This window comes from Rutilus rutilus (assembly GCF_951802725.1).
Source record: "Rutilus rutilus genome assembly, chromosome: 13".
NCBI lineage: Eukaryota > Metazoa > Chordata > Actinopteri > Cypriniformes > Leuciscidae > Rutilus > Rutilus rutilus.
Window position 1 is genome coordinate 4,454,014 of NC_140218.1, and position 12,901 is coordinate 4,466,914.

At 37.3% G+C, this 12,901-nt stretch overlaps 1 protein-coding gene across 1 annotated transcript in view; it reads right to left on the reverse strand.

The window, feature by feature from the left end:
• LOC311302519 (uncharacterized protein) overlaps positions 1 to 12,901 on the reverse strand; it is a 1,110,603-nt gene that overhangs the window by 829,581 nt on the left and 268,121 nt on the right. The window contains exon 10 of the mRNA XM_084428464.1: positions 5,282 to 5,455. Within this exon, the coding sequence (XP_084284590.1) occupies positions 5,282 to 5,455 (174 nt within the window). The remainder of the gene's footprint in view (positions 1 to 5,281; positions 5,456 to 12,901) is intronic.

Genomic DNA, 12,901 nt, shown 5'->3' on the forward strand with positions numbered 1-12,901 from the left:
ATATCTTTAAGGTTTTAAAAAGAAGTCTCTTCTGCTGCATTTATTTCATTCAAAATAACAGTAATATTGTGAAATATTATTCCAATGTAAAACAGCTCTTTTCTACGTGAATATATAGTAAAGTGTAACTTTCTATTCATCAAAGAATCCTGAAAGAAAATTGTACACGACTGTTTTCAACATTGATAATAATAATAATGAATGTTTCTTGAGCATCAAATCATCATACCAGAATGATTTCTGAAGGATCATGTGACACTGAAGACTGGAGTAATGATGCTGAGATTCAGCTTTGATCACAGGAATAAATTACATTTGAAAATATATTAAAATAAAAAAAACAGTTATCTTAAATTGTCTTGATATTTAATAACATTACTGTTCTTTTGTATTTTTAATCAAATAAATGCAGCCTTGGTGAGCAGAAGAGACTTCAGATCCAGATATATGGATATATTTTCTTTTTGTATTACCGTCATGTTCACTTTGTTTCATTTTCCATAAGAGTGTTATAAACACTCACTTCCAGCCAATGGTCGCACTCGGGTTAATGATATCGGCGTGAAGCGACACAAGTGCGTTGTGAAGCTCACACCAGAAGTGATGCGGAAGATGAGCGGCATTCCTGTGAGTTTCACAGTTCGCTTATATCACGCTTCAGAACGTGCTGACATTTAAAGGGATAGTTCGCCCAAAAATGATATTTAAGCCATGATTTACTCACCCTCAAGCCGTTCGAGATGTATATGTCAATCTTTTTTCAGACGAACACATTTTCAGTTATTTTAGAAAATGTCTTAGATCTTTCAGTGGTTATAATGTGAAGCAATGGGGTCCAGCTGCTTCAAGACCGAAAATGTGCACGCATCCTTCACAAAAGTAATCCATCCGGCTCCAGGGGGATAAACGAAGGCCTTCCGAGGGTAATCCGTGCGGTTTTGTCGTAAAAATATACATATTTAAAACTTTATAAACGAAAATAACTGGCTTCCGGTGGCGGTCGGCGCGCGTTCATGGAGATGGAAGCGTCGTGACGTAGAACGAATGTGACAGCGCAGCCAGAGAGCAGAGCAAAACAAAACTCTATGTTCGTTCTACGTCACGACGCTTCCTACGCTACGTCCTACGTCATATGCCAGCATCCATCTCCGTGAACGCGCGTCGACCGCGACCGGAAGCCAGTTATTTTCGTTTATAAAGTTTTAAAAATGTATATTTTTACGACAAAACCGCACGGATTACCCTCGGAAGGCCTTCGTTTATCCCCCTGGAGCCGGATGGATTACTTTTGTGAAGGATGCATGCTCATTTGCGGACTTCAACGAGCTGAACCCCATTGCTTCACATTCTAACCACTGAAAGATCTAAGACATTTTCAAAAATAACTGAAAATGTGTTCGTCTGAAAAAAGATTGACATATACATCTCGAACGGCTTGAGGGTGAGTAAATCATGGCTTAAATATAATTTTTGGGCGAACTATCCCTTTAAGACAAACATGAACTCGTGAATGTGTGTGTGTTGGCCGGAAGCAAAGGCTTATATTGTGAAAAGTTTGAAATATTTGTTTCACTTCAGAAGCACTGATTCATCAGCTGGGGTTTATAGATTACCGTCATGTTCACTTTGTGTGGTTTCTGAATCCACTTGCATTACATGGACTCACAGAGATGATTATTTGCTTACACTACAATAAGGTTTCATTTGTTACACACTAGTTCACTACATTAGTTAACATGAACGAACCATGACAGATTCTTCTACAACATTTATTAATCTTAGTTGATGTTCATTTCAACATTTATTAATACATGTTTGAAATCAAAAGTTGTGCAGATGTGTCCATTAAGAATCACAGGGAAAGGGATTGGGCGATTCGGCCGTGGTGAAGTTCTCTGGCACATGCCGTACATCACCAGTAGGGGGCAGTCCTGTTTCTCTCTCAGTTATAGCGGCACTGAAGACAATAATGTGCAGCGATGTGTTAAACTCTCTCTGGTGCATATTGACAGCAAGCGGCGAGCTCATAAACGTGTGAGAAACACATTTTTAAGTAGAATATATTGTTTATGAACAGCTCAAATAGAAATTAAATATTAATGATTCAGTTATCAGTGGTTCTTACAAGCTTGTCATGGGCGTTTGTAGCATAAATGAGTGTTATAATAACTTTTTAGTGAACTTATAAGTGCAAATATCCCGTCCCATTTTATCAGCCCTAATTCCCACATTGTGGAATTATTACACTGTGAATTCATTTCTTTGACATTTAAATAACATATAAAAGATCTTTTGCAAGGACACAATGACGAAAATGTGACTTATGTCAGTCTAACATCAAATTATATTGCATTTTAATGTCTATCTTTGCCAAAGATATGAACTTTTCAGACATATTAAAATATTTTAATAATATTGTTCATTCATTGGCCACTTAAAAGTACTATCTGTAAAAATGAATAAATGAATAAAATCCCCCGGTTCACTCGAGCAGAACCAGTCCTATTTTAACGTTTCTGATCCTGCGTTTCTTCTGGATTATAAACGTTCAGAAACCGGTTTGATTAGAACAAATACAGATTAATAACATTCTTTTGTTTTACTTTTTTTTGTAGCCTAGTTTATAATAATAATAATAATATTTAGGGTATAATACGACTACTACTAATATCTCTCTTTTCTTTTCTTTGTTTAATGCCATGCCAGCTTCTATGGATATATATATTCAAGGTGAGGAACAGGTTTTTTATTTAAATAAAACTAAATAAGATGCCAAACGAATTAATTAAAGTGAAAAAGCCTACATTCCTCATTCGGCACGAATCCAGATGTTTCATGATCTGCGAATCAAGCTGAACTATTAGGCCTATTATGTAGGCTAAGCTTTGTACTCGGCATTACTGACGTAAAATATCATCTTCCCCATATAACAGCGCAGTGAGGCGGTGGTCACGCTGAACGCCACAGATTATATTACAGACTATTCAGATTGAGCGCTGGAACATTTTATGTTTGACTATTTTATTCAGAGGCGGCGGCGCGACCACTGGATTTATTCAAGAGAGTAAACTCTTACTCCGTAATTTATGCTCATACAGATAAAAGCAAGACATAATTCATAAATTTACTAAAGATATTCAGATTTTGTAAAATAACGGACACAAACGTAATGTCTCTGTTTCCTTTATAGATGTTTGGAGCGCGCCACAATGAGCTGAAACTCAGCACGTTTTCTTTCGTGTTTTAATCTGTAATATTTTAGTGAAATATATTTCAGCCTTTTTTAGAAGAATCTGTCTAATATTTATTTTCCCAACAAAACATCAAATAAATAGAAATAAAAAAAGGTTTTAGTTTAATTCCATTTTTAGTTTCAACTGACCATAAAAATTTGATTTGTTCAAACTCACATTTACATTTATGCATTTGGCAGATGCTTTTATCCAAAGCGACTTACATTGCATTTCAAGATACACATTTACATTCCTATCAGTTCTTGCTTTCCCTGGGAATCGAACTCATGACCTTGGCGTTGCAAGCGCATCACTCTACTGTTTGAGCTACAGGAAAGATTCCTTAATGGTAACACTTTATAATGGGCTAAGGTTTCATTTTGTTAGCATTAGTTAACATGAACCAACAATTAATGAACAATATTCTACAGCATTTATTAATCTTAGTTAATGTTAAGCTCAACATTTTATAAGACATTTTTAAGATCCAAAGTTGTATCTGTTAACATGCACTGTGAACTAACATGAACACTAATATTTTATTAACTAACATTAATAAAGGCTATTGCTCTCTGTTAGTTCATGTTAGTTAATGCATTAACAAATGAGACCTTATTGTAAAGTGTTACCAAAAATGTAATACAATTAAAATAAAATACCTAAATAATGCAAACAACTCATTGGATAACATTGGGCTGCATATAAAGAAACAAAATGCATGTGCCATGGAGAAATAAACACTTGCCATTTTTCTTTTGCTGGATGTCTATTGTCTATTTGCATATCAATAAAGATTTGTTTAATACAATGCAGATTGAATTTGTCATTTCTACAACTTTTATAGCACTTCAATTGTAAAAATTGTGAGCCTGACATATTACATTTATTATCATTAGCACTCCATGTTCAAAGATTTACTAGCTGTCAGTTCATCTCTTATACGCTGCTGCCATCTAGTGGCTGTTAGTTGTAACTCTAAAAGTATGGGGAGCTGCTTAATTAATGTCTGTTTAGTCATTCATATTTTATCCTTCATTTGCTCTCCAGAAGCCATATTTGAGCACACACACACACACACACACACACACACACATGTAGATTCCTTTAAATGTTAAGGGGAAGATTAAAAAAGAGAAACTGGATCTGTGAATTCTCACAGAATCACAATTGAATTCATATCTTGCTACTCAGTCAGAATCTTATTAACCTTGAGTCCCAGTCTCTATCACAATAACCATATATGTAATGTTTTAGGCCTATTGGCAGACATCCGTTTAAAATGTAGGCAATGGCATAAAAAGAAGCTTTTCTCCATATCCACTCCAGTTTCTCAGCTTGCACTTTAATTATTGATTAGGCTACTTCTGTACTGGTTTGCGCTTGGCAAAGATGTTCAGATATCTCTATGCCTAGTAGACCTACACCAAACGCTCATTAAAAGGGTCCTGTACAGGGCTGTACAGTGCGACATATATCTACAATATAGCCTGCGATTGGTCAAAAAAGAATAATACCATTTTATAATAGATGGATTGACTTTAAAATCATTCAGCCTTGCAATTAAAAGATGTGGTTCCAACATATTAAAAGCTGAGCTAAAATCTACAAATAAAAGACATGCATACGAGCTAGGATCCTCTAGATGCCTATTTATGAAATGTGTTATAGCTATAACAGCATCATCTGTACTTCTATTGCTCCTATAAGCAAACTGAAATGGGTCTGATAGACCACTCACGTCTGTTTTTACAAAATGAATCATAATTTTCTCCAAACACTTCATTATTATTGAAGTAAGTGCTACTGGACGATAATCATTATTCTCCTCACAGCTAGCCTTTTCTGGGACAGGGATCGCGAGAGGAAAAAATGAAGTTTTAGTCGCATAACATCAGTTAATGGAAACACCGTCATTTCACAACAACTTTTTGCCGACATTTAGAAAAAAATAAATAAAAAAAATAAAAAAAATCGCAAAAGTTTTGCGCAAATCTGAAATGGAAACGCCCCTAGTGACATTTTCATGTGAGAGTAACGTATGATCTTACCTCAGTTTCTCCAGTTTACAGTGAGGATTCTCCAGTCCAACAGAGAACAGCTTCACTCCTGAGTCTCCTAGTTTATTCTCAGACAGATACAGATCTCTCAGGTGTGAGGGGTTTGATCTCAGAGCTGAAGCCAGAGCAGCACAACCTTCATCTGTCACACCACAGCTATACAACCTGTAGAGAACAATGACACACTCTTCACTCTCTTAGATCAAAACAGAAATCTTTGGTTTTCTTGATTGTGTTTATAATTGTGCAAAATCTCTTTTTTTAAACAATGAATTCAATATATCAGTAAATGTAACTGTTATTGTAAGAGATTATGTCTCTATGTGATGGAGAAAGATTATATGAAACTGATCAAATGGAATACATTGAATACATTACATACATTAAATATAAATGTTTATATGCATACATTACAAATGCATATATTTGAATATAAATTTCTCACACATATATCATAAAAACTGGTTAAGTAGATCACAAATCAGGTCAGATAGGTAAGAGCTGAAGTGTGACTCATATTTTTTGTTAAACCATTAATTTATAATGTTTAATTATAAATCCTGCCTCGCTGCCTGCTGTGAGTGTGTTTGCTTCGGTGCTGTAAGCTCCGTCTTAGCCTCGTATTTCCTTATTTTGAACCATCATTTACTACAATTTCTAGTTGTTTATACTACTACTAAATACAGCTTACCCAACATCTCATCGCTAGCTTCCGTTACTTCTAGCACAACACGCTAGTAATTCGCTAGCCTGCTAACGCGCCACCCGTGCGCTCAGCTATTTTTATTTATTTATTTTTCTCTCGCGCGCCCGCGCCTTTGAGTTCATAAAAGCTCAGGTGAGTAAGAATCACTCAACAAACACGGTGAGTAATGTCTTGTCCTGTTATTGTCACCTGCACTTCATGTCACATGTTTAGCATAGACTTCTCTGTCGGCAATATAGGATTTATATGTGATAAATGTAAGGAGACAGTTAGGTTGACAGAGAAGATTTCAGAATTAGAAACACGCATCCAAACTTTAATTGAGGATAGTAAGAGTGCTAGAGCTTCAGATGTTTTGGATGCACCTAGCTTAGTGAACACTTTACATGAGTCGGTTCCGGCTGAAGTAGAGCCTGTGCAGCCGGGCAAATGGGTGACAGTGAGGGATCGCTCTAGTCGCGGATCTAAAAACCACTCTTCCGTTCCGATTACCATAACAAATCGATTTGCCCCGCTCAGTGAAACACCCACTGAGAATGATTGTGCCCTAGTTATTGGCGATTCTATTACACGGAACGTGAAAATAGAGACACCAACCACCATAGTCACATGTTTGCCTGGAGCCAGAGCGCCTGACATCAAAGCAAATTTAAAAGTGCTGGCTAATGCTAATCGTAAATTCTCTAAGATCATTATTCATGTCGGCACTAATGATGTTCGACTCCGCCAGTCGGAGATCACCAACATTAATATTAAAGAGGTGTGTGAACTTGCAAGTACGATGTCAAGGACTGTAATTTGCTCTGGCCCCCTTCCTGTTCGCAGGAGTGATGAGATAGTTAGTAGATTGTGTTCGCTTAACGGTTGGCTGTCTAAGTGGTGTCCGCTTAATAATATAGAATTCATAGACAATTGGAAAAGTTTTTGGGGCAAACCTGACCTGTTGAAAAGAGATGGTATTCATCCCTCCTGGGATGGTGCTGCTCTTCTCTCTAGTAATATGGCTCATAGTCTTAGAGCTCAAACATGACAATCTGGGGCTCAGGTCAGGAAGCAGACAGACTGGCTAAACCGACTGTCTGCTAGCGGTCTCGCGTCACCAAGGTCAGATAAATCCTATCACATAGAGCCTCTTTTACCTAGCTATCATCGTATAGAGACTGTGTCTGTTCCCCGAATTTGGAAATCCAAAAAATGTTTTAACCCATCTAAGGTTAAAAATTTAATTGATGTTCAACAAATAAAAAACAGCTATAATACAGACGAGCAAATGCTAAAGCTTGGGTTGCTGAATATTCGATCGCTTACTTCAAAAGCACTCATTGTTAATGATATGATTTCAGATAATAACCTAGATGTGCTGTGTTTGACAGAAACCTGGCTAAAACCAAACGATTACATTACTTTAAATGAATCAACCCCGCAAGATTACTGTTATAAACATGAGCCTCGTCTGAAACGCAAAGGGGGTGGTGTTGCTGTAATTTATAGTAATAGTTTCAAAACCACTAAGAAATCAAGTTTTAAATATAATTCTTTTGAAGCATTGGTGCTTAATGTAAAAATATATAGTGTAAACGATAAATCACGTTTGAGATTTGTGCTGGCTACTGTATACAGGCCACCAGGGCACCATACAGACTTTATCAAAGAATTTGCGGACTTTCTATCAGAATTAATATTGACTGCAGATAAAGTACTAATTGTTGGTGATTTTAATATACACGTCAATAATGAAAAAGATGCATTGGGATTGGCATTTAAAGACATTGTAAATTCAATTGGAGTTAGACAACACGTGTCAGGACCTACTCATCGTCGTAATCATACTCTAGATCTAATATTATCACATGGAATAGATGTTGATGCCGTTGAAATTCTGCAGCAGAGCGATGACATCTCAGATCATTATCTAGTCTCGTGTAATTTGCATTTAGCCAAGGCTGCAAAGCCGACTCCGTGTTTCAAATATGTGAGACCTATCACTTCTGCCACTAAAGATTGCTTTATTAATAATCTTCCTGATCAGTTTCATCATCTCAGCATCCCAGATAGCTTAGAAGAACTTGATATTACAACAGAAACGTTTAACTCTCTCTTTTCCAGCACTTTAGACACAGTTGCTCCGTTGCGCTTAAAGAAGATTAAAGAAAATAGTCCAACGCCGTGGTACAACGAGCACACTCAGGCCCTTAAGAGAGCAGCCAGAAAAATGGAGCGCAACTGGAAGAAAACAAAACTAGAGGTATTTCGCATTTCATGGAAGGAGAGCTCGATTGCTTACAGAGAGGCTTTAAAAGCTGCTAGATCTGCTTATTTTTCAACCCTATTAGAAGAAAATAAACATAATCCTAGGTATTTATTTGAAACGGTGGCTAAACTAACGAAAAATAAAGCTTCAAGCACCGAAGTTTCCAAGCAACACAGCAGTAATGATTTTATGAACTTCTTCACTTATAAGATAGAAAATATCAGGGACAAAATTATAACTATGCAACCGTCTACTACAGTATCGCATCAGGCAGTGCATTGTAGTCTCCCTGAGGAAAAATTTGATTCATTCGTTGCTATAGGAGAGGAAGAATTAACTAAACTCGTTAAATCATCTAAATCGACAACATGTATGTTAGACCCGATACCGACTAAGCTACTGAAAGAGATGCTTCCAGAGGTCATAGATCCTCTTCTTAATATCATTAATTCATCTTTGTCTCTAGGATACGTACCAAAAAACTTTAAGCTGGCTATGATTAAACCGCTTGTTAAAAAAACGCAACTTGATCCTACAGAATTAGTCAATTACAGGCCGATCTCGAATCTACCTTTTCTGTCAAAGATATTAGAAAAGGCAGTATCCTCACAACTGTGTTCCTTTCTTGAAAGAAATGATATCTGCAAGAATTTCCAGTCTGGATTCAGACCGTACCATAGTACTGAGACTGCTCTCGTTAGAGTCACAAATGATTTGCTCTTATCATCCGATCGTGGTTGTATCTCTCTATTAGTGTTACTCGATCTTAGTGCTGCATTTGACACCATTGACCACAACGTTCTTTTAAATAGATTAGAACATTATGTTGGCATTACGGGAAATGCACTAGCATGGTTTAAATCATACTTATCTGACCGTTATCAGTTTGTAGCAGTAAATGATGAGTTGTCTCATCGATCACAAGTTCAGTATGGCGTACCACAAGGCTCAGTACTAGGACCGCTGCTGTTCACTCTGTACATGCTACCATTAGGAGATATCATTAGGAAACATGGAATTAGCTTTCACTGTTATGCTGACGATACTCAGCTGTATATTTCTTCAAAACCTAACGAAACTTATCAATTCACAAAATTAACGGAATGCATAGCAGATATAAAAAATTGGATGACTCGTAATTTCCTACTTCTTAACTCTGAAAAAACAGAGTTTCTAATTATTGGACAAAAAACTTCCTCACGTAATAACCTAGAATACTGTCTAACACTCGATGGCTGCTCTGTTAAGTCTTCGTCGTCGGTTAGGAACCTGGGTGTGCTCTTTGATACCAATCTTTCATTTGAAAGTCACGTGTCTAGTATCTGTAAAACTGCATTTTTCCATCTTAAAAATATATCTAAATTACGCCATATGCTCTCATTGACAAATGCGGAACAATTAGTTCATGCGTTCATGACCTCAAGGCTAGATTATTGTAATGCTCTACTGGGTGGTTGCCCTGCACGCTTAATAAACAAACTACAGCTGGTTCAAAACGCAGCAGCTCGAGTTCTTACCAGAACCAGGAAGTATGACCATATTAGCCCAGTTCTGTCAAAACTGCATTGGCTCCCTATTAAACATCGCATCAATTTTAAAATATTGCTGATTACTTACAAAGCACTAAATGGTTTAGCTCCGCAGTACTTGAGTGAGCTCTTAACGCATTATAGTCCGTCACGTCTATTGCGATCTCAAAATTCCGGCCAGTTACTAATACCTAGAATATCAAAATCGACTGCTGGCGGTAGATCCTTTTCCTATTTAGCACCAAAACTCTGGAACAGTCTTCCTACCATTGTCCGGGAAGCAGACACACTCTGTCAGTTCAAAGCTAGACTAAAAACACATCTCTTTGACCTAGCTTTCACATAATACATTATAGACTTCTATAATTTAATGTTAGGCTGCATAGATTAGGTCAGCCGGAACCGGGAACACTTCCCATAACTCCTGATGTACTCGTTACATCATGAGAAGAATGGCATCTATGCTAATTTTAGTGTCTGTGTTTATCCCGAGGTTTTCCTGCAGCCTGCCGGATCCAGGCCGTATCCAGATCTGACGAAGGACCTTCGCCTGGACCGATGACAACGCAGTGCTGAAGTGCCAACTAGTCTCTCCCTATGGAGGATCCCTCTACCACTATACAGATAAGGCGCTGTCTGGAAAATTTGTTTCGCGTTCCTACCCCAAAGCAACAAAATAAAATAAAATTCTTTATCAAAATTTATAAGGAAAGACAAGTACTTTGTTTAGGCTTGGCTTGTAGGGAATTCCAAACCTGCGTATTTTCAAATGCACATAACTATAGAACCCATTCTAAATGCGCATGTGAACGCCATCAGCGTTTCTCACAGGCTCGCGTTTAAAGTCTGTGTAGAGGGAATGGTGTCGTCTTAGCGGCCCCTAATTTAATAACAAATGATCGTTGCGACGGAAGCAAATCAATCAAAACTAACTTTAGATGGAAAATAACTTAACTCTGCTATAAAGCCAAAACAATATCTGTTACCTTAAATTATACGCTTATCTCTGTGAAGTTGCTTTGAAACAATCTACGTTGTTAAAAGCGCTATATAAATGAAGATGACTTGACTTGACTTTAAGTAAGAACTGTTGTAATGTTTTAACAGTGATGCTTGTTCTCAGTGTTACTTACCAAGCGGATCTAGTTGCTGTAACCACAGGCATCAGCTTCTGGAGAACTTCATCTCCTGTGTTCTGTGTGAAACTAATTGAAAATAAAAATTATTTAAAGTAAAAGTTCATTATTATTAATAATAATAATAATAATAAATATCATAAGTAAATAATACATTATATCTTCCTAAATACCCTCAAATAATTGTTTTAATGAAACACTGCTTTATAAAGGACATGTGAAAAAGTGGTTTTATATCTATAACTGTAGAAGCCTCGTATTCAGCCGTCACTGATTAGTCTCTTCTTCTTCTCGTTAGTGTTGCTGTGGCAGGGCTATTAGTCTGCATTTACACTACAACACTATTATGACACATCAGGTTTGTTTGTCCTGTCCGTTGCTATGGTTATCCCCATGGAGACATTTAACTCCCGAGTCGGGCGGGGGGGCAAGAAAAAAGTATTTTTGTACCTGCATCAGCAAATTATTCCTAGAAATTAAGCACACGAGTTTGTTTGCTTGTTACTTGTTTATTTACATACTTGTCCATTTAATAATTTACTTAGTTTTATTGTCACAGGAAATGATGCGCACAAAATGTGAATCATTGTCCATCATTTTGCCAGCAACTGGTGATAAAGACAAATGATGATGAGACATTAATCTAATTTATTTTCTTAAAACTTCTCTTAATAATAATATTAAAACTTCATTTAGGAAAAATACTTCCTATTAAATATCTTTATATTAACTGGCTTTTTTATGAATGCAATACAGTGACTGACAGCCGTCTGTGTCTCCCAGTGTCTTACATTATTGTCAGTTTAGTGTTCAGTGATTCATTTACACAGAAACAAAAGATAACATGTATGCCTTCATCTCCGAATACATTATCTGTGTCTTACATTTCATAATGAACTCAGATAAACTCAGTGCCGACTCGTTTTCCATCAGTTCTTTTACATTAATTAGAATGTGTGCAAAGGATTGTGGGAGATTGAAGAACACAAAGGATATACTTGATGCATCCTTCAAAATGAGCTGAATTAAAGACACAACATGAAGTCTGTCTTCAACAGATCCTTCAAACTGAGACGGCCTTCAGAGGCGCTTGATGGCGTGGCAGTCGAGATATGCAGTCTTACTGGGACACAGCCACGGTTTAAAGGAACACACGCAAATTATCTACAATATCCCAGAAATCAGTCTGTGCCCCGTGATTTAAACACCTCTGATCTCTGAGTTTCTCTTTGTTCATAATGTTTTAGACTGTAATGATTGCACTCAGTGTTACTTACCGATCATCTCTGTCTCCAATTAATCTCTTTAGGTCAAACCTCTGCAGTGTCTCCTCTGAGGACAACAACACAAACACTAAAGCTGACCACTGAGACGAGGAGAGTTTCACAGCACGTAATCCTCTAGAGCTCGTATGAGGTTCAGCTGCGTTCATTAGAGAAAGATCACCCAGTTCATTCAGACAGTGAAACAGATTGATGTATTTATCTGGAGAGGGATTCTCACTGATCTTTTCTTTAATATAGTCAGCTGTTCTCTTATTGTTGTGAGAGCTGTTTGCTGTCTGTGTCTTCAGTTCTTGTAAGAGACTCTGGTTAGACTTCACTGACAGACCCAGAAGGAAACGAAGGAAAAGGTCCAGATGCCCATTTTTACTGTGTAAAGCCTCATCCACAGCTCTCTGATGGAGATCCGATAGGGAAACTCTGCCTCCATTAGTTGGTTTGGTAATCTGGTCAAACACATTGATGTTATTGTTGATAAAGGAGAGATGCACATATAGAGCTGCTAGATGTTCCTGAATGCTCAGATGAACAAAGCTGAAGACTTTCCCCTGAGACAAGCCCAACACCTCTCTGAAGATCTGAGTGCACAATCCTGAGTAAACTGATGCTTCTGCCTCATCAATGCCACACTCGCTCAGGTCTTCCTCATAGAAGATCAGGTTGCCTTTCACAAGCTGCAGATAAGCCAGTTTCCCCAGTTTGACAA